The sequence below is a fragment of the Hippoglossus hippoglossus genome, chromosome 5 (assembly GCF_009819705.1).
Source record: "Hippoglossus hippoglossus isolate fHipHip1 chromosome 5, fHipHip1.pri, whole genome shotgun sequence".
NCBI lineage: Eukaryota > Metazoa > Chordata > Actinopteri > Pleuronectiformes > Pleuronectidae > Hippoglossus > Hippoglossus hippoglossus.
Window position 1 is genome coordinate 255,292 of NC_047155.1, and position 22,438 is coordinate 277,729.

General features: G+C 46.8%; 1 protein-coding gene across 1 annotated transcript; it reads left to right on the top strand.

The window, feature by feature from the left end:
- Positions 1-226: 226 nt before the first annotated feature.
- LOC117761156 (metabotropic glutamate receptor 7-like) lies at positions 227-22,055 on the top strand. The gene is made up of 6 exons (XM_034584817.1): positions 227-247; positions 609-773; positions 15,180-16,115; positions 19,073-19,319; positions 21,589-21,687; positions 21,757-22,055. Exons 1-5 carry the CDS (start codon positions 227-229, stop codon positions 21,639-21,641), a joined length of 1,422 nt encoding a protein of 473 aa, XP_034440708.1. The 3' UTR covers positions 21,642-21,687; positions 21,757-22,055.
- Positions 22,056-22,438: the final 383 nt, after the last annotated feature.

Below are 22,438 nucleotides of genomic sequence, written 5' to 3' on the forward strand. Positions count from 1 at the left end.
GGCTGCGTATGTGGAAGAGTTTTCTCTGAAGCTGATTGGTCGACGGGGACAACAGCTGAGCCTGAGCAGTGTTTTACAGGACGAAGACATCACATCACACCATCATCATCACCATCACGTACTTTGTGTGGACAGAACAAGAGAAGAGTGGAGGACTCGATGATATCTGAGGTGTTTCTGTGTCAGCTGGTTCATCCTGGATAGTTCTGCAGAAACAGTCCTGTCAATGGGTGAAGACAGATCTGAGGTCTGCTGCTGTTCCTCCATCACTTAATAATAGACTTCACATTGCTGCTCATTCAGAACACTGCACTTCCTGCTTTTTAAAAACAGGACACCTGAGCTTTCTGACGGAAGAACCTGGAAACTAAGAACTGAAAAACTCAAAATACCACACGTTTTGGGGCTGGGGGGTTAGAGCAGTCGTCCTCTAACCAGAAGGTCGGCGGTTCGATCCCAGTCTTCCCTTGTCCCCATGCTGAAGTGTCCTTGTCACTGAACCCCACAATTCCCCCTCTCATAGAGAAAGTGTTGCACATGGATGCTCTGTGTGAATGTGTGTGAATGTAAAACCTTTTTAATTCTGTGTCGATGCAGAATGAATTTAGCATCCCCACTGTTTGTCGTCCACAGGAAGTGCTGGTACGTCAGTGACATTTAACCGTAACGGTGACGCTCCCGGACGCTACGACCTGTTCCAGTACCAGTGGAGCAACGTGACTGGGCCGGGCTACAGAGTCATCGGACAGTGGACGGAGACGCTGCAGATCAACGTGAGTCAAACCAACAGAAACTCTGTGTGATGTTGTTAAAACCTGATGAGGTCACGTCCAGCTGGTTTCCTGAATCCCTCTGAAACACGCGGTAGTTACGGTCGCACCGCGCTCTGACCTGCTGGTATCACACTCACTGGAGGATTTCATGTTCAGAAGATCCTGGCGACTTCAGAGTGAGGAGGGATTTCTAATGGTCAGGTCTGATGGTTTATAGTTTATTAAAGATCCGAGCCTCACGGAGCAGATGAAACCAACGTGTCTGAAACTCATGAAGTGAAAGAACAGATTTGACCTGGACGGGGGGGTCGTCAGGCTGCTCTCTGATTGGTCCACCACTTTCCTGCTCACGGACGTTTGATTGAATCTGATTCTGTGATTTATTTTAATTGAACACTCGACCACGAGTAAAAGTTGGATCGTAAACATGTTTTATATCATGAGGGATTTTTCTGTCTGAGTTGATGAGTTTTAAGTCTTGAAGTGTGAAGAGGTCAAAGGTCATAGACTGAGCTTCTCAACCTGTTGGTTAAAGAACCAGCTTCATGTGTTGTTGTTTCCTTTGATCTGTTAGTTTTGGTTTCACGTTGTGATTTCGGGACTAAAGAGTTTTGTCTGATGTACGTACGTCCTGTTGCATCACGTCCTCATCTCTGGTCTGATTCTAGTTTGTTGCAAACAGACAAAAGAGCCGGCAGCTTTTTATTTTCATGTCTGTCACTTTCTTCTTCTTCTTCTTCTTCTTCTTCTTCTTCTTCTTCTTCTTCTTCTTCTTCTTCTTCTTCTTCTTCTTCAGACTCCTGCTGGTGCTGAGCTTCACTGAGCTTTAATGGCTCCAAGTGTTTCACTCTGATGGTTTGTCAGAGTTTATGTTGTCATCATCTGCACCAGCACACGTCTGAGGGAAACCCCTCAGGACCAGTGTGTTAATGAAGCAGCTGAAAACACACACACACACACACACACACACACACACACACACACACACACACACACACACACACACACACACACACAGTCAGTTCTCCAGCAGTCTAGACCTATAGCAGCATAGCTAAGGGATGGTTCAGGACCTGATCCAGAAGAAGAAGAGAGAAGGTGACTCCAGAACGCAGAGTGGGAGCTGGTTCCACAGGAGAGGAGCCTGGTATATATATATATATATATATATATATATATATATATATTATTATTACTACAAACAAATAAAACTGAGGTTTGATATTTTACAGTTAAACCATAAATATATATACAACTTGAATTCAGACATATAAACATAAATCCACATATTTCCTTCATGGTTAATTCTTCATATCAACAAAAAGAATTAACTTATTTTAACAACCGAGTTTGGAACGTGGATTATCTTTTCAAAGCTGCAGCAGGATTAAACTGTTCATATGATGATATGAGATTAAAGCTGGAAAATGGCTCTTTGTCATGATGAGGTTTCGTATTCACACAGTGACTGAAACTCCTGCTTCTTCATCCTGATGCTTTTCTGTCACAATCTTCACTTAATGTCAAACTCACGTCTAAAGTCGTCTGTTTGTATTCTGCTGTTTTTATATTTCCTTACACTTAAAGGTCCAGTGTGTAAGATTCAGGTGAAAGGAGCTATTGACAGACATTTAATACAAAATTATCCTAGTGATGTTTTCACGAGTGTCTTTCATCTAAATTATACAAATTGTTGTTTTATTTACCCTGGAATGGGCCTTTATATTTACATCGGGGGGGGGGGGGGGGGGGGGGGGGTCCTCTCTATGGAGGCCGCCATGTTTCTTGTAGTAGCCCCGACTGGACAAACTGGGGGGGGGGGGGGTGTTCAGCTGCAACATGACACTTCACCACTAGATGTCACTACATTCTACACACTGAACCTTTAACTATTATTATCATTATGCCTATTTTTTACTCTTGCTGCTGTAATATTGCAGATTTCCACATTGTGGGATTAATAAAGGATTATCTCATCTCATCTCATCTCATTTTATCTCATCTCATCTCATCTCATTTTATTTTATTTTATTTTATTTTATTTTATTTTATTTTATTTTATCTCATCTCATCTCATCTCATCTCATCTCATCTTATCTTATCTCATCTCTTTTTATTTTATTTTATTTTATTTTATTTTATTTTATTTTATTTTATCTCATCTCATCTCATCTGATTTATTCCAATCATCACTTGTAATTGTATTTTCCTCGTCGTAAACACCTGGTACATTATCTCTTCAGATTGAATCTGGACGCTAAGTGACCCCTGCTGGTTGAACCTGAAAGGACGTCTCCACACGTCTGTTGTTGTGATGACACCAGATATTAAAGGGGACATATCATGCAAATTCCACTTTGTTAGTGCTTCTACAGGTTAATGTGGGTATCTGGCTCATGTCTACCAACCCAAACACTCTGGGGAAAACACTTCCTGGGTTTTGTTATAGTTCCTCTAAGTCAGAAACGTCGTGCTTGAGCGACTCGATTGCGCTTCCTGGGTTTTGTGTTGTAACAAGGAACTGGAAGTCTCCCTACATGGTCTTGGCCCCCCCCCCCCCCCCCCCGTCCCCCCACACTCGTTACTTCCGGGTTTACACCGGAGGCAGCGAGACTGCGAGGCAGCGCAGCGCCGTTCCCAAGCACGCAGCCGGGCTGTTCACACGGGACGAGCATTTCTCCGCTGGTCAGCCCGCGATTCACTCACATGTGGCATTTGTCTGGATCGTTGGGACTGGGAGGCTGCAGCAGCTGCTCGGGAGCGACCGCTCGCTCTCCCGTGCGTGAGCTGGAATTTGTGTCAGCGCCACACAGCCAACAGTGTGGAAGACTTCCGCAGTGTTCAGCGCTACTGTAACCCCCGAACCCCGACATTCAACGGGTACAACAACAAGCAGAGAAAGCAGAATCGCGGGCTGACCTTATATATACAGTCTATGGGGCTGACCAGCGGAGACATGCTCGTCCCGTGTGAACAGCCAGGCGGCTGCGCGCTGGAGAACGGCGCTGCGCTGCCTCGCTGCGGTCTTCCACACTGCCAGCTGTGTGGAAGACTTCCGCAGTGTTCAGCTCTACTGTACGCCGGGTTACAGTAGTTACGCCGGGGTACAGTAGTTACGCCGGGTTACAGTAGTTACGCCGGGTTACAGTAGGTACGCCGGGTTACAGTAGTTACGCCGGGTTACAGTAGTTACGCCGGGTTACAGTAGGTACGCCGGGTTACAGTAGTTACGCCGGGTTACAGTAGTTACGCCGGGTTACAGTAGTTACGCCGGGTTACAGTAGTTACGCCGGGGTACAGTAGTTACGCCGGGGTACACCGGATGCGGAAGCGCCGCTGCGAGGCAGCGCAGCGCCGTTCTCCAGCGCGCAGCCGCCTGGCTGTTCACACGGGACGAGCATTTCTCCGCTGGTCAGCCCCATAGACTGTATATATAAGGTCAGCCCGCGATTCTGCTTTCTCCGCTTGTTGTTGTACCCGTTGAATGTCGGGGTTCGGGGGTATGATGGTCTTCATAGCCCCCCCCCCCCCCCCCCCCTCTTTCTCTCTCTGTCTGTCTGCTTGTGTGCTTGTAGTGGGGGGGCAGAGGGGGACATTTAATTATGTGATTGGGAAAATTAAAACTCCAGGACAACAGAAGGGGAATACAAAGTATGGGATGCATATTTGATAATTTATATCATATAAAATATGTAATTTATATCGTTTAAAATCATGGGGGGAGAGGGGGGAGGGGGGAGCTGGCTCATTAGCATTTAAAGGAACAGGCACTCAAAACAGGTCACTCTGTGGAGGGCTGTTTTATACAGGGTAAAAAGCTGTTTGAAATGATCCTTGTGGTATTTTGACCAAAGTATGTTACAGACATTTCATTAAGACCCCAAGGAACCAGATCAACTTGTGGTAAAGTGGGCATGCTATGTCCCCTTTAAATAATGAGGGAAACTGAAGTCACATGATTCTCTGAACGTGCCGACCACAGATCACATGATCACAGTCACGTGAAACAATGTTCTTTCACTTTATATGTGGTGACATCACATGTTGTTCCCCTGTGTTGTGACTTTGTTTGCGTTTCATGAATGTTGAGAAAATGTTTTTTTACAAATACACATCCTGCACCGTGTCATGTAACCGTGGTAACGCGATGGGTAACCCTCAAACCCGCTGTGTAACAGGTTAAACACATAAAATGTAAAGTAAACGTGAAGTAAACGGCAGCAGGTGAGAAGTAAAGTGTGTTTTTCTTTCTGGAGGAATCAGACATTTAAATGATTGTTCAGTATTTCTAACATTTAATCAGATAATTGACCTCTGACTCCTTCACCTCTACTCAGATGATTAGAACATCAACAAGGAGCATTACTCTTCACACTGTCAAAATAAAAGCAGCTGAACTGATTGTGATCAGCTCCTGTTTGAAGTGAACTCTGATGAACTGTGTTACTGAAGAAAACCTCAGAGAGACGTTCTTCCTGCTCCTGACAGACATGATCTTCATATTTCCAGCTCGACGTCTTCGTCACTTGAACATGAACAAATATTTTTGAGGTATTTGCTGAAACAACTGATTGACTGAGGGATGTAAATACTGAGAGAGACAGCTGGTGTCTGTCTTTAATCCAACATGTCGGACTTTAATGTAAGTAAACAAACAAGTTTTCCCTGAACATCACTCAGAGAAGAGAGGGATGACAGAACAGAACGGACAATGGGAGGAAGAACGTTGTGAAGAACGTTAGAGACGCACCACGGCTCAAAGACGAAGAGGAAAACTAAATAAAAACTATAATGATGCATCTGAACTAAACAATCTCCATTTCATCAGCGGCTCAAGTGTGTGAGCGTTTCCATGAACAGGTCGTCATACCTGAAGCTGGTGTCATGAGAATATCTCAGTGTCTCTTCATTCTGTCTCAAGGTTCAGTTTTTGAGATGAAAAAAATTTCAAGTATTAATAAGTGAAGTCTCCAGAGGAATGAGTTGGACAGTTAAAGGTGAACGTGAGCCAGCGGCAGTGAAGGACAAGATGGTCTCTCTCTTCTGCTGCAGTCACTTATCTGTTATGTCTCACAAATCTGCAGCCGCTCGTCTTTCATGTGCCGGAGACACCGATGCTGCCTCGTGAGGAGCAATGGAATCTGACCTTGATCTCTGAGAGAGCGACCGCTCACAGCGGGTTGATGAGTCGGATGGAGAGATGAGCAGCCAGCAGCTCGTGAGCAGCAGCAGGTCCAGGATCAGCAGGACAGTAAATGAAGTGGCCTCAGCTTTATATATATTATATATTATATTTATTTATAAATGACTCTCGTCATAGAAACTGACTGAGCTGCAGACTGTGTCACATGACAAACCCCAGGTTGACAGATGTAATGGTCGAGTATCTGAGGAGACGTATTATATATCAAGTCTTGTTGTGATCCTAGTCTATGGTCAGGATCCACCACGATCAGGATCCACCGGGATCAGGATCCACCGGGATCAGGATCCACCACGATCAGGATCCACCGCGATCAGGATCCACCATCAGGATCAGGATCCACCACGATCAGGATCCACCGCGATCAGGATCCACCGGGATCAGGATCCACCACGATCAGGATCCACCGCGATCAGGATCCACCATCAGGATCAGGATCAGGATCCACCGCGATCAGGATCCACCACGATCAGGATCCACCATCAGGATCAGGATCCACCGGGATCAGGATCCACCACGATCAGGATCCACCATCAGGATCAGGATCAGGATCCACCGCGATCAGGATCCACCACGATCAGGATCCACCATCAGGATCAGGATCAGGATCCACCGCGATCAGGATCCACCGGGATCAGGATCCACCATGATCAGGATCCACCGCGATCAGGATCCACCATCAGGATCAGGATCAGGATCCACCGCGATCAGGATCCACCACGATCAGGATCCACCGCGATCAGGATCCACCACGATCAGGATCCACCGCGATCAGGATCCACCATCAGGATCAGGATCCACCGCGATCAGGATCCACCACGATCAGGATCCACCATCAGGATCAGGATCAGGATCCACCGCGATCAGGATCCACCGGGATCAGGATCCACCATGATCAGGATCCACCGCGATCAGGATCCACCATCAGGATCAGGATCAGGATCCACCGCGATCAGGATCCACCGCGATCAGGATCCACCATCAGGATCAGGATCACCACGATCAGGAGCAGCAGTGAAGGATGATGGGAGTTGTAGTCTTCATCATGAGTTAGTGGTGGAGCAGCAGTGAAGGATGATGGGAGTTGTAGTCTTCATCATGAGTTAGTGGTGGAGCAGCAGTGAGGGATGATGGGAGTTGTAGTCTTCATCATGAGTTAGTGGTGGAGCAGCAGTGAAGGATGATGGGAGTTGTAGTCTTCATCATGAGTTAGTGGTGGAGCAGCAGTGAAGGATGATGGGAGTTGTAGTCTTCATCATGAGTTAGTGGTGGAGCAGCAGTGAGGGATGATGGGAGTTGTAGTCTTCATCATGAGTTAGTGGTGGAGCAGCAGTGAGGGATGATGGGAGTTGTAGTCTTCATCATGAGTTAGTGGTGGAGCAGCAGTGAAGGATGATGGGAGTTGTAGTCTTCATCATGAGTTAGTGGTGGAGCAGCAGTGAAGGATGATGGGAGTTGTAGTCTTCATCATGAGTTAGTGGTGGAGCAGCAGTGAAGGATGATGGGAGTTGTAGTCTTCATCATGAGTTAGTGGTGGAGCAGCAGTGAGGGATGATGGGAGTTGTAGTCTTCATCATGAGTTAGTGGTGGAGCAGCAGTGAAGGATGATGGGAGTTGTAGTCTTCATCATGAGTTAGTGGTGGAGCAGCAGTGAGGGATGATGGGAGTTGTAGTCTTCATCATGAGTTAGTGGTGGAGCAGCAGTGAAGGATGATGGGAGTTGTAGTCTTCATCATGAGTTAGTGGTGGAGCAGCAGTGAAGGATGATGGGAGTTGGGTTAGACAGGGTGGAAACTGTGCAGGGAAACGTTCTGATCCAGCTGCTGCCTCCATGATGTGATGGATTGAGGTTGTGAAGCACAGAGAAGACTGAACTGGATCTGACGGTGAGGCTGCTCGTCTGAGGTGTGATGTTTAGGAGCTCTTCTGCTCAGTCAGTTAACAAAGCGTCTAAACGCAGATTCTTTCCTCTGAGACGAACAGAGAAGGAACCATTTGTTTCAGAGACACATGGAGGATAGTTTGTCTTTCTGCAGCTCGGAGTCTCACTGTGTCTCTTACAGCAGTTTGCTCTGTTGTGTCTTTGGACTGAGAAGGAATGTAATTATTCAAATTTCTTTTTTTTCCCCACAACTGTAACTTTTCTTTGAAGGCGGATCAGACGTGTCTTTTATTCAGATTTATTCAACACTGAAATGAGAGAACAAAGAAAGTCGATTCCTCACCTGTGGTGGGAAAACCCTCTGCGCTGCCTCCCAGGCAACGTACACAACCTTTTCATTATTTCCTTTTGAATAATCCTGAGTCACAGCAGGTCACGCACGACGCCAACGTTTAGACTTAAAATAAAGTTGAAATCCAAAGAGCTGCTGTGAAGTATCGCTGATAAAACACAACTGAGAACACTTTGCTCTCAGCTTTTAATCAATTTGAATCCTCTGTTCACAAAGACAAGTGTGTGTGTGTGTCTGTGTGTGTGTGTGTGTGTGTGTGTGTGTGTGTGTGTGTCTGTGTCTGTGTGTGTCTGTGTGTGTGTGTGTGTGTGTCTGTGTCTGTGTGTGTGTGTGTGTGTGTGTGTGTGTGTGTGTGTGTTTTATCTCTTCCCTTAAGAAAGATCAGAGGTGTAGGAAGTTTTAAATTCTTTGTGTATTAAAACTTTCTTCTTGGAGCTGGTTTGTTGAATTGAACAGGCTTTAATATAAATGATATATAAATACTGCATGAAGCATCAACAGTGAGTTTTATCAGAGAGAGCAGATAAACTCCTCACACTGTCTCTTAGGCTGAGCCCAGACACCCGACTTCTACCCAGAGCTCTTGAGCACAGGTGAGGGTCAGAGCATTAAATCTACAGGTTTGTCTTACGGCTCAGCTCTGGAACAACGCCCACTCCGAACCTCCTGCATCTCACGCTCCATCTTAAAGTTAAACTCCTTCATGGTTGGGGAGTTTCTTCCCCAACCATGAAGGATCAATCCACTGTTTGCTGACTCTCAAACTGCCCCAGAGGTCACGGCCGGATGAAGCCAACAGCACAACATCAGCAGAAAACCAGGCTGAACGCTCTGCTTGCTGGTGCTGATGAGCAGGAAGTACAACAGTGAACAACAGACACAAATAAAACTCATTTCATCAGGGCCACACTTTAAATCAGCAGGTGAACTCCCCCTGCTCCCAACAACACAAAGATAAAACCATAGATCAATAACACATAACAGTAAAACCAATGTAAAATCAAACAATATTAAACGATTTGACTTGAAACTGAGCCTATCTGCTACTAAACCGATCACTACGGCTCAGACTCCAGATAACATGTTCGGCCCAAGATGGCAGAGTTCGTATCCAAGATATTTCAGCTTCATTTCTGGAGAAAGTCGTTTTCTAATAATCTTTATTTTAGCTTTATTTGCAGTCTATGAAAAATACACATTTACAGGTGGATTAAATTCTCCAATAAAGAATGAAGAGAAGACAAAGGTTCTTCACTGTGACTTTTCAGAAATTTCACTTTATTTCATAATCTAACAGATTTAGCATTTGTTTCCTGTGTTTTCATCACATGTCATCAGGTGATCGAGTCCCAACGTGCTGAAGGCAGGTGATGCTGTTGCCATGGTGACGCTGTTGGTTCAGGGCTGTGTTTTTCCTTCTGTTTCTCATTTGGTTCTCGTCACTTGAGCCGTTTGTTAATCTGCTTATTTCCTTTCCCCCTTAATGAATCAATTTAATCATGATCCACAGTCACTGAGTTAATGACTGAGACGACTCCACTGAGAGAAGCTTGTACGATTAACAGAGTCGCTTAGTGAACCTGATGAACACGCTTTGATTTACATGTTACACAGAAAACATGTTTGTGCTCAGCTGACATGCTGAAGTGGTGATGGTTAAATGCTAACATGGCCCCTAACCATGGCCCCTAGCACAGTGAGCTAACACGGTGAGCTAACATGGCCCCTAGCACAGTGAGCTAACACGGTGAGCTAACATGGCCCCTAGCACAGTGAGCTAACACGGTGAGCTAACATGGCCCCTAGCACAGTGAGCTAACACGGTGAGCTAACATGGCCCCTAGCACAGTGAGCTAACACGGTGAGCTAACATGGCCCCTAGCACAGTGAGCTAACATGGCCCCTAACCATGGTCCCTAGCACAGTGAACTAACATGGCCCCTAGCACAGTGAGCTAACATGGCCCCTAACCATGGCCCCTAGCACAGTAAGCTAACACGGTGAGCTAACATGGCCCCTAGCACAGTGAGCTAACATGGTGAGCTAACATGGCCCCTAGCACAGTGAGCTAACACGGTGAGCTAACATGGCCCCTAGCACAGTGAGCTAACACGGTGAGCTAACATGGCCCCTAGCACAGTGAGCTAACACGGTGAGCTAACATGGCCCCTAGCACAGTGAGCTAACACGGTGAGCTAACATGGCCCCTAGCACAGTGAGCTAACATGGTGAGCTAACATGGCCCCTAGCACAGTGAGCTAACATGGTGAGCTAACATGGCCCCTAGCACAGTGAGCTAACACGGTGAGCTAACATGGCCCCTAGCACAGTGAGCTAACATGGCCCCTAACCATGGTCCCTAGCACAGTGAGCTAACATGGCCCCTAGCACAGTGAGCTAACACGGTGAGCTAACATGGCCCCTAGCACAGTGAGCTAACATGGCCCCTAACCATGGTCCCTAGCACAGTGAGCTAACATGGCCCCTAGCACAGTGAGCTAACATGGCCCCTAACCATGGCCCCTAGCACAGTGAGCTAACATGGCCCTTAGCACAGTGAGCTAACATGGCCCCTAACCATGGCCCCTAGCACAGCGAGCTAAAATGGCCCCTAACCATGGCCCCTAGCACAGTAAGCTAACATGGCCCTTAGCACAGTGAGCTAACATGGCCCCTAACCATGGCCCCTAGCACAGCGAGCTAACATGGCCCCTAACCATGGGCCCTAGCACAGTAAGCTAACATGGCCCTTAGCACAGTGAGCTAACATGGCCCCTAGCACAGTGAGCTAACATGGCCCTTAGCACAGTGAGCTAACATGGCCCCTAGCACAGTGAGCTAACATGGCCCCTAGCACAGTGAGCTAACACGGTGAGCTAACATGGCCCCTAGCACAGTGAGCTAGCACAGTGAGCTAACATGGCCCCTAACACAGTGAGCTAACATGGCCCCTAACCATGGCCCCTAGCACAGTGAGCTAACACGGTGAGCTAACATGGCCCCTAGCACAGTGAGCTAACACGGTGAGCTAACATGGCCCCTAGCACAGTGAGCTAACATGGTGAGCTAACATGGCCCCTAGCACAGTGAGCTAACACGGTGAGCTAACATGGCCCCTAGCACAGTGAGCTAACACGGTGAGCTAACATGGCCCCTAGCACAGTGAGCTAACACGGTGAGCTAACATGGCCCCTAGCACAGTGAGCTAACATGGCCCCTAACCATGGTCCCTAGCACAGTGAACTAACATGGCCCCTAGCACAGTGAGCTAACATGGCCCCTAACCATGGCCCCTAGCACAGTAAGCTAACATGGCCCTTAGCACAGTGAGCTAACATGGCCCCTAACCATGGCCCCTAGCACAGCGAGCTAACATGGCCCCTAACCATGGGCCCTAGCACAGTAAGCTAACATGGCCCTTAGCACAGTGAGCTAACATGGCCCCTAGCACAGTGAGCTAACATGGCCCTTAGCACAGTGAGCTAACATGGCCCCTAGCACAGTGAGCTAACATGGCCCCTAGCACAGTGAGCTAACACGGTGAGCTAACATGGCCCCTAGCACAGTGAGCTAGCACAGTGAGCTAACATGGCCCCTAACACAGTGAGCTAACATGGCCCCTAACCATGGCCCCTAGCACAGTGAGCTAACATGGCCCCTAGCACAGTGAGCTAACATGGCCCCTAGCACAGCGAGCTAACATGGCCCCTAACCATGGGCCCTAGCACAGTGAGCTAACATGGCCCTTAGCACAGTGAGCTAACATGGCCCCTAGCACAGTGAGCTAACATGGCCCTTAGCACAGTGAGCTAACATGGCCCCTAGCACAGTGAGCTAACATGGCCCCTAGCACAGTGAGCTAACACGGTGAGCTAACATGCCCCCTAGCACAGTGAGCTAGCACAGTGAGCTAACATGGCCCCTAACACAGTGAGCTAACATGGCCCCTAACCATGGCCCCTAGCACAGTGAGCTAACATGGCCCCTAGCACAGTGAGCTAACATGGCCCCTAACCATGGCCCCTAGCACAGTGAGCTAACATGGCCCCTAGCACAGTGAGCTAACATGGCCCCTAGCACAGTGAGCTAACATGGCCCCTAACACAGTGAGCTAACATGGCCCCTAACCATGGCCCCTAGCACAGTGAGCTAACATGGCCCCTAGCACAGTGAGCTAACACGGTGAAGAATCGGTAATTAAAGGAGATGTTTGTTGTGTGAATCAGCTGATGATGTCACTTCCTGGTGAAGAGGAAGAATGAAGATGGAGGACAAAAACAGATAAGAACAAATGAAGGATGAAGATGTTTTTTAGCTGTAAAATAATGAAGGAGCAGCTTCAGAGGCAGCGGAGGTAAAAAGCCTGGACCCTGCATCGTAACCACGGCAACAGAGCGTATATGCCATAATTTCCTGTGAGTATTTATGTGGAGCTGTGGGGCCCCTGATGGAGGAGGAGGAGCTAATGGGCTCACACAGAGAAAACGCCCACACACCAAACTATCAATTAGATGAAACTTATTCCCGCACAGGACCACAAGGAAAATAAATGTGTCAGGACGGTGGAAACACAAAAGATCTGAAAGAGACAGAGAGAAGTGTGTGTTTCTGCAGAGGCAGACGACAGATCCTCTGTTTTCATCCAGGACATTTAAAGAGTCCACCTGAGCCACATCACAGTGTGCGACGCTTTATCCACAGTCTGACAGCAGAGGAGGAGCAAAGGCCTGCACGGGACAGATAAGAGAGAGGAGGAGGAGGAGGAGGAGAAGCTTCTCCTCCTCCTCCTCCTCTCTCTGCTGCTCCTCCTCTCATCTGCTCTTTGTCTTCTTTTACTTTATCGTCTTTGTTAACCCACGTCATCCTCTCTGTTGTCGAATGTGACGTTTACCGCCGGCGATGACGGACAGAAACAACGTCAATACACAACTCAAATACAGAAACATTCCATATTATTTATATCATTATTTTAAAATCTGTGGACAGAAGAGAAGAACAAACTGTAACAACAGGCGACGTCGGCTCCGCCTCCATGTTTGTTTTTATTCGGAAGTCACATTCGGTCACGTGAGTTCCTGTGAGTTCCTACGAGACGTCACCTCAGAAATCGTTAGTGTCGATGTTAACTTTGTGTTTCTGCCTCGACTGGATCCACTCGTTAGTTACTGTCAACAGCACCAGCTCGTCCTCTGTCCTCTGTCCTCTGTCCTGCATCCTTTGTCCTTTTTAATCTCCAGGGTGAAATATGCTTCACTGATATTTAATCACTTTGTGTAATTATAGAAAAACTAATTTAAACCTTAGGAGGAGGAGCAGGTCGGCGCCTGCTCCTCCTCCCGCCTGCCACACCGAAGTGAAGGAGGCCACCAGCGCTTTTCATGTTTCTTGAATATTTTGCGTGACGTCCGTCCTCGTCCAGAACCCCGAGCTGCAGCTGAGGAGGATTTAAGAGGAACCTGTTTTCTGATCTGTCCTCGAACACCTGAGTGAATTATTGAAGACGCCTCCTGAACGTTTCGTTTCCATCTGAATGATTAGGTCCGTTCCACTTGATGCAGCTGTGTGCAGCATTGACTTTTTCAGAATCAGAATCAGAATTCTTTTTATTGCCAAGTATATTTACACATATGGAAATTGCCTTGGTGTGGTTGGTGCATTTGGACATAAAAACAACAATATATACAGAAAGAGCAATAAGTTATGTTATGGGCACGTGCGGTGCTAAGGTGCAGTGATTGGTTCCGGGATAGTGCCAATAATATATAAGTTATAAGTTATGTGCGGGGGGGGGGGTGACAGAGTCAGTGTGATGCAGGGGGCTTGTTTGTGAGCCCCCCTGGGGAAAAAACTGTTCAGGTGGCGCAAGGTTTTGGTCTTGATGGCCCGGAACCTTTTTCCGGATGGGACTTAAAGTGATGCATGCTGGTCCTAACACAATGCATGCTGGTTAGAATTTTTGTCATCCTTCATGTCTGCGTTGAGCTGGGCTCAGTGTGAAGTGGACAGAAAGAGCGAGTGATGATGGATGTGTGGGAGCAGAGGCTGATGAAAGGATGAAAGAGTGGGCGGAGGAAACGCTTCTCCTCTTCTTCAGAGTTGGCGTCCGGCCTGTAGGAGGAAGATCAGTCGACTGTGCAGAGTGGGTGTTTTTGTTGAGGCTCTGAATTCTGGAGCCTTCGGCTGAGTCAGGCCGTTCGCTGTGTGCAGCCTTTTATCCTCAGAGATCGCAGCTTATCTACTTGGCTTGGTGGTGGCCTGCGTGGAGCCGGGGGGGGGGGGGTGATAGCATCCTGATCAATCTGGGACTTTTCTCTGGAGCGCAGCCTCAAGCACCTGCAGCCACAGACTGATGCAGGTCTTTGTAGATACTGTGTTTCAGGACGTCCTCTGGGTCACAGCAGCATTTTGAAATCTGCCAAAATCATCAGCATCAATACACAACAACAGGCTCTCCCAGGTCTGAGCTTCAGGACGAGGAGCTGTTGGCTGACACACTTTACAAATTCACATGATGTGTGAAGTTAAATACTCACACTAATCGTGACTAAACTGTAGAACAGCTGCACTGTTCCAGATGTTTCCACATGTTCTCACCCAGAATCACGGAAGTCTAATCTGTCTGGTTTAAAACAGAATATTTAAAATAAGTTTCATATAAAATCTTATTTTCTGAGCTGCAGTGTTATATAAAATCTGTATATATATTTTATTGTGAACCAACTACACACGACATGACAGCTCCTAAATGATCTTGATCGCCTCCTGGTGGCTATATGTATGTACTGTATGTATATATTCGTATGTTGCATCAGGTGTAAATGGGTTAATGAAGCTTTCACTGTCTCCATGTTTTCTCTGCGTCGTTAAGGTTTACATGTTTACATGTGATCTTTGTAACTGTGTAACTTCCCAGTTTGATGTTGATGTCGTATTAATGAGCCGTGGTTTGTGTCCATGTTGTCTCAGCAGATCGAGGACATGCAGTGGCCTCTGGGTGAGCGGGACATTCCCAGCTCCGTCTGCAGCCTGCCCTGTAAATCCGGCGAGAGGAAGAAGGTGGTGAAGGGCATGGCGTGCTGCTGGCACTGCGAGCCCTGCGACGGTTACCAGTACCAGTACAACGAGTTCACCTGTAAACTCTGCTCCTACAACATGAGGCCCAACGCCAACCGCACGTCCTGCCAGCCCATCCCCATCACCAAGCTGGACTGGCACTCGCCCTGGGCGGTGATTCCAGTTTTCCTGGCGATGCTCGGCATCATTGCTACAATATTCGTCATGGCTACGTTCATACGGCACAATGACACGCCGATAGTCCGCGCATCCGGCCGGGAGCTGAGTTACGTTCTCCTCACTGGGATATTTCTGTGTTACATCATCACGTTCCTCATGATCGCCAAGCCAGATGTCGGCGTGTGCTCGTTCAGAAGGATCTTTCTGGGTCTGGGGATGTGCATCAGCTACGCCGCCCTCCTCACCAAAACCAACCGCATCTACCGAATCTTCGAACAGGGGAAGAAGTCGGTGACGGCGCCCAGGCTGATCAGCCCCACCTCACAGCTGGCGATCACCTCCAGTCTCATCTCCGTGCAGCTGCTGGGCGTGTTGATCTGGTTCGGGGTGGATCCACCCAACATCATCATAGACTACGAAGAGCAGAAGACCATCAACCCAGATCTGGCCCGAGGCGTGTTGAAGTGTGACATCACAGATCTGCAGATCATCTGCTCGTTGGGTTACAGTATCCTACTGATGGTGACGTGTACTGTTTACGCCATAAAGACCCGCGGCGTCCCCGAGAATTTTAACGAGGCCAAGCCCATCGGGTTCACTATGTACACCACCTGCATCGTCTGGTTGGCTTTTATACCCATCTTCTTTGGCACAGCACAGTCTGCAGAGAAGGTAAGGACCGAGGGATGATGATGTAACTCAGACAGGAAGCTTGGATCAGAACTAAACTGAAAACGTTTTGAGAGTTTAAATATCCTTCAAGTTTCTATATTTAGAATCTTTAGCTTTTACTCATAAAAGATTTTTGTATTTATTTAATTTCTGACTCTGTTTCTGTCCTTTTATCGTTTGTACTGGTTTATTGAATCAGAACCTTTTAGCTCAGGTTCTACAGGAAATGACATCACAGGAAGTAAAAATACCAACATAGACATGGAGGAACGTTTATCTTCCTTCTCATCTTTATAATCTTTAAAGCTCATAGAATAAATGAATGCAGAGTAGAAGATAAATACTCAGTAAAGTGCAGTAAATGTACTTATTTTCACCACAGCAGAGAAATAATAAAAAGTGAGATGTTTTTAATAATGATTAATTAATAATTTAATTAAGATTGATTTTCATCGCAGATTAAATTCAGAGCTTTCAGCCCATTTCTCTCTCTGTGTGTTTCAATCTGAATAATTATGATATTGACCCACACATGTAGGAACATGAGTCATGTAGGAATATGAGTCATGTTCCTACATGGAACTCCGTGAATTCAGGTCAGTGAACACAGGTTCTTCATGTGGTCACACAGTCGACCTGCAGCACTCAGATATTCAAATAAAAGAACCATGGCGTTGTCGTTCATGCGAAGCCTCGACTGCAGCTCCACTTTTCTAATGATGTCTCTCTGTCTGCCCCCCGACGCCATGGTTACCATTTACACAAAACACAAGTATAAGAGTGGATGTTTGTGTTGTGAAGTATTTGATCATCTTCTTCACTTCAAATGATTCAATTTAAAACTGACTGAGAGCTGCACAGGAGAAGAAGTTTAGACACTGAGCTCCTCAGTTCTCTGGATCTTCTCTGGAGGATCAGACTCAGTTTGTCTTCCTCCTCCTGAGCTCCTGTATAAAGTCTAGATCCAGGAGCAGTGTGAACACAGCAGAGGATCCTCCACTGATTCACTGAGTGTGGGGGGGGGGGAGCTTCTAACACGGGACACAAACATGAAGAAACTACGATGAAGACACAGACGAAGATGTGAAGAGAGTTCTTGGTGATCAGAGCTGACGACGTGTCAGGTGATGTCAACATGATCACATGACCTCTGCAGCAGAGGTAACACGTCACTTCCTGTCTCTGTCTGCTGCACCCGGCTGCCCCCCCTCTCACCTGAACCAGTAGGAGGATCTGATGCTGTGAACGAGTCTGTGCAGAAAACCTGCTGCTGAGTTGTTCAGCTGTGAAACACAAACTCTGGAGAAGCTCTGGAGACGAGTCTCTGGATTTGACCTGGAGCTCAGGTCTGAAAACTGTCATGACAACAGAGTCATGTGACACCATGACGAGTCTGAATCAGTTTGAAAGTCACGACTGAGACTCTGACTCAGATTCTGGTTCTGACATGTGGAGACAGTGTTAACTCAGGTGTGTGTGTGTGTTTCTTCATCATTAAACAGCATGAGGATGATTACTCACATTAATTATTAATACTTTATAATATTAATTCACCTCTTAACGTCCATGTTTACCTCCTCCTCCTTCTTCTATCTCTTCCTCTCTGCCTTTGCTGGTGCGTCACTGCCCCCTGCAGGTCAGTGGAATAGTGTCTGAGGCGATCAACTGAATATAAATAGAAATTAAAGAATTAAATCCAGATGTTTGTTGGATGTTGCTGTCGGACATTTTCTCTTTGTCCTCTCTCTCTTTTCTCCATCACACATGAGAGGACACTGTCGCTCGACCACAGCTGTTTTCTTGATGCACATCTGGTTGTTTCCACCCGAGCAGAAACATTTTCTCCTTCTGAGCAGATATTTGATTTTCTCTTTAACTTCACTTCAGATACTTTAATAAAAACACTAATGCTGTGAAAATAATCTGTTGTCAGCTGTGGCTCAGGAGTGAGAGCGGATAGAACGTCGCTGGTTCGATCCCCTGGTCCTCTAGGTCACATTTTGAAGTGTCATTGGCAAGACACTGTTTGTCCTGTGAAGCAGCAGCAGCAGGTTGTCGGGTCCGACTCGTTCAAACAGGAACATGTGGGGAACATCCAGGTGAGGGGCGGAGCCTGTAGAGCATCAGGAGGCGGAGCCTGTAGAGCAGCAGGAGGCCGGACATGACGTATAAACTCTGCTGTGGAAAGATCAGTGTTGTTGTTTACAGCTCATCCACGTGTCGGTAACACGTCGGTAACACGTCGGGAACACGTCAGGAACACGTCAAGTGTTTTTGGAGTAAAGTGTTTTTAGATGCAGAAGATTTACCATTTAATAATAATATAATAATTTAATTTATAAAGTTCTTTTCAAGTAACAAACAAAGAATTTTACAAAAGTGAGAAGCTGTCAAAGGTAAATCTGGAAACTATTTGTCCCCCAAATAAATATTTATTTCACAGGATGAAGCTGCTTAAAGGATCAACGTATTAAAGTATGTGAGGTTCTCCTCCGCTAACACTCTCAGTACAGTTTCAGAAACTCATCAGAGGAGTTCAAAGGATCTTGTGGGTCTCTGAAGACCCAGGTCCTCAGGACCAGGATAGACCTGGGTCTATCCTGGTCCTGAGGATACATTCCTCAGGACCAGGACCTAACCCTCAGGACCTAACCCTCAGGACCAGGATAGACCCAGGTCTATCCTGGTCCTGAGGATACATTCCTCAGGACCAGGACCTAACCCTCAGGACCTAACCCTCAGGACCAGGATAGACCCAGGTCTATCCTGGTCCTGAGGATACATTCCTCAGGACCAGGACCTAACCCTCAGGACCTAACCCTCAGGACCAGGATAGACCTGGGTCTATCCTGGTCCTGAGGATACATTCCTCTTCCCTCCCTCTCCTCCCTCTTTCCTCCCCCCTGTATAAGTGTTGACCAATTGCCAGTGACAGTCTTGTCCTCTTCACGCTGCAGCTCTACATCCAGACGACCACGTTGACCATCTCCATGAACCTCAGTGCGTCCGTGGCCCTCGGGATGCTCTACATGCCAAAAGTCTACGTGATCATCTTCCACCCAGAGCTCAACGTGCAGAAGAGGAAACGCTCGTTTAAAGCCGTTGCCACGGTCGCCACCATGTCGTCCCGACTCTCCCACAAGGCCAGCGACCGGCCCAACGGCGAGGCCAAGACGGAGCTGTGTGAAAACGTGGACGCCAACAGTAAGTAGAGATCAAACGTAACGACACAACGTGAGGAAGCTTGTGATGATTTAACTCATATTTTTATTCTTTCATAATTTCACCTGCTGGAACAGAAATCAACACTGAAAACTTGTAAACTTTAACATGTCACATATTTAATCTTTCACCAGCAACAGAGACGCACTGCATCTAATCAGCTGTTACATTATTGATAATATATAATAATAAGTTTATCATTTTAATAAATAAGATCTTTCCTATGGAGACAATTGTTTCCATGGAAACAACATTCTGACTTTAACCAGATCAAGACATTAATCTGACATGTTTACGTTTCCTTATAACGTCATCGACATACGACAGTTACCACCTGATGATGTCACATGACCTGAATTCAAGATGAGAAATAACGAGGAGTTGAAGCTTTTGTTAAATAAAAAAACACTTGAAAGGTAAACATTAGCTTCTTTCATTTAACTTTCAGGTTTTAAAATTCTGGTGTGAACGTTGGACGTAATGTTGACGTGAGTCATAATCAGACTCTGTGACATGTTAACGTCATCAGATAACATTAATACCATATTCAGATTATTGGTGTCCATGGAAACTTGTTGTTTATTTAAAGGAACAGTTCAGCAATGACAGAAATCCTCTTTTTAAAAACAGGGTTCACTGACGGATCTTTTGAAACTAATGTTTCTCTCTGGAATGACACAGAAATTAAGCAGCTAACGCTCACCCTGGCTAAGGCTTAGCTTTAAATCGGAGTTAGCTAACATTGTTTCAAACGATGTTACCGTCACTGTCCACATATTTCCCTGTGTCCTTTACGTTTGCATAGTTGTTAAACAATAAATCCACTAGAGGGCAGCACAGAGTTGAGTTTCTGATGACTACAAACATGGCGACGGTGGAGGAGGTTGTGACGATGCTCGTCTTGTCGAGAAGTGACATCATACAGACTCGTGTAGTTTCTCACAAAAATGTACATAATTGTTTGAATTGTTTCTCGTGTGCGACAGTCCTCTCACTTGAACTACTGGCTACACTGCCTCCCCGTGGTTTTTGGTGGTACTGCTCAATTTCTCTGTTTTGTCCAAACAAATACGAACAAAATGAACGCAGAGTACGGACAAAAGGTTCTGACCGTTTCCATACATGTTGAATATAAATGAGACTTTAGCCTGATGCTAACAGCTACGTTAGCTCCAGGCTAATAAAGCTTCACTTTTCACACTGCAGCTAGTGGGCTGAGCTGTTAGCACGATGCTAAGTGCAAAACAGAACCCTGGGGGGGCTTCAGGGGGAAACAGCGCTGCAGCAGAATCCAACACAGCTGGAGTAACTAGTGACTGATTCTTCAGACGTAATAAAACATAACCTGCCTCCATCCTGCTGCTGTGACGTCATCAAGTGACCACACGCCCCCACTTTCATATTCAACTGGGAATGACGTCATTTACACAAAGTGTTTAGACTCAATGTCTCTGATGTCCTGCTGAACGTGAACGTGGCTCCAGACGAGGATCAAACTGGACATTCAGGTGAAAAACTTGGTGTAAATGAGTCGAGTGGAATTTGAAAGTCGGGGCTTGTGGACGCTTGATGACATCACAGGAGCAGGTGGTGGTCTACTGAAGAATCCGTCTCCAGTTACTTCAGCTGCGATGGATTTCCAACACTTTGATGACACCACTTGGTTTTGTGGACTCAAACCCTCCAGCCAAGGATTTTCATTTTTGGGTGAACTATCCCTTTAACCTGAACTCTTCATGGTGGGTTTCCATGACAACCAGCCTGCTTTTCAATGACCTGAGTTTATATAAAAAAGGAAACTGATTCTATGTGAAAGTACAAATAAGACGTGCACGTGTTTATTTGATCAGTTCGGCTGTGGCTGATTCACTAAATCATGTTTTTCTCCGACAGGCTAATCTCATATTAATCTGAGGTAAGAAACATTAATCTTCTTCTGCTTCGTCGTCCTGAGTCCGACCTTCATGGGGGGGGGGGGGGGGGGGGGGGGTGTTAGATATATTAAACATTCCTCCGCTGCTCTTTATCACCATCTTTCAATTGGCTCATAACTTTTACATGAGCAGGAGAGGGAGGTCAGGGGTGGTCAGCTGCTCGCTGAGTTTCTGGGATTAAAATCAAACCATTTAAAAAAGAGAATTTGAATTTAATTTTCCAACAATCCTCTGAGTTATGACATCACATCTGATTCAAACCTCATGTATAAACTTTATTCTTCTTCTGTGACGCTGCTGGTGTTTGTTCTGTTCAGGTCGAGCAGCGAAGAAGAAGAAGAGCGTGAGCTACAACGACCTCGTGATCTGACGGCGTTCCTCCATCACAACCACGAACTGAGCGACAGGAGGCGTCTGTTGGAGCAAAGGATCTTTTCAGTTCTTTCCTTTTTCCGTCTCATGTGTTTCACCACAGACGCTCGGACGCTGGAGCAAAGCATTGTGGGACACAGACGTTGACTCGATCAGAGGAACGTGATGGAGGAAGAGGAGTTTTTAAGAAGAGGACGATGCGATGGTGGGAAATATTTGAGAAAACAAAAGATCAAACAGAATCTTTTTGTTTTGTCGTGGCTGAGAACAAACGGCGGCGGACTCGTCTCATCACAGCTCAGACGGCTCAGAATCGTCCGTGCGTCCTGACGTGACGTGACCTGACCTGACGTGACCTGACGTGACCTGATCTGACGTGACCTGACCTGACGTGACCTGACCTGACCTGATCTGACCTGACCTGACCTGACCTTCGTCCAGAGCTCGCCTCCTCTCGTATCCTGACGTGACCTGACGTGACGTGACGTGACCTGACCTGACCTGACCTGACCTGACCTGACCTGACCTTCGTCCAGAGCCCGCCTCCTCTCGTATCCTGACGTGACCTGACGTGACGTGACGTGACCTGACCTGACCTGACCTGACCTTCGTCCAGAGCCCGCCTCCTCTCGTATCCTGACGTGACCTGACGTGACGTGACCTGACCTGACCTGACCTGACCTGACCTGACCTGACCTTCGTCCAGAGCCCGCCTCCTCTCGTATCCTGACGTGACCTGACGTGACGTGACGTGACCTGACCTGACCTGACCTGACCTGACCTGATGTGACCTTC

Excerpts from the sequence above, each read along its gene's own strand:
- LOC117761156 (XM_034584817.1), top strand. The coding sequence starts at position 227 with ATGGGTGAAGACAGATCTGAG. Across the intron at positions 248-608 it reads TGGGTGAAGACAGATCTGAG|CATCCCCACTGTTTGTCGTC; the intron begins GTCTGCTGCTGT and ends GAATGAATTTAG. Across the intron at positions 774-15,179 it reads CGGAGACGCTGCAGATCAAC|ATCGAGGACATGCAGTGGCC; the intron begins GTGAGTCAAACC and ends TTGTCTCAGCAG.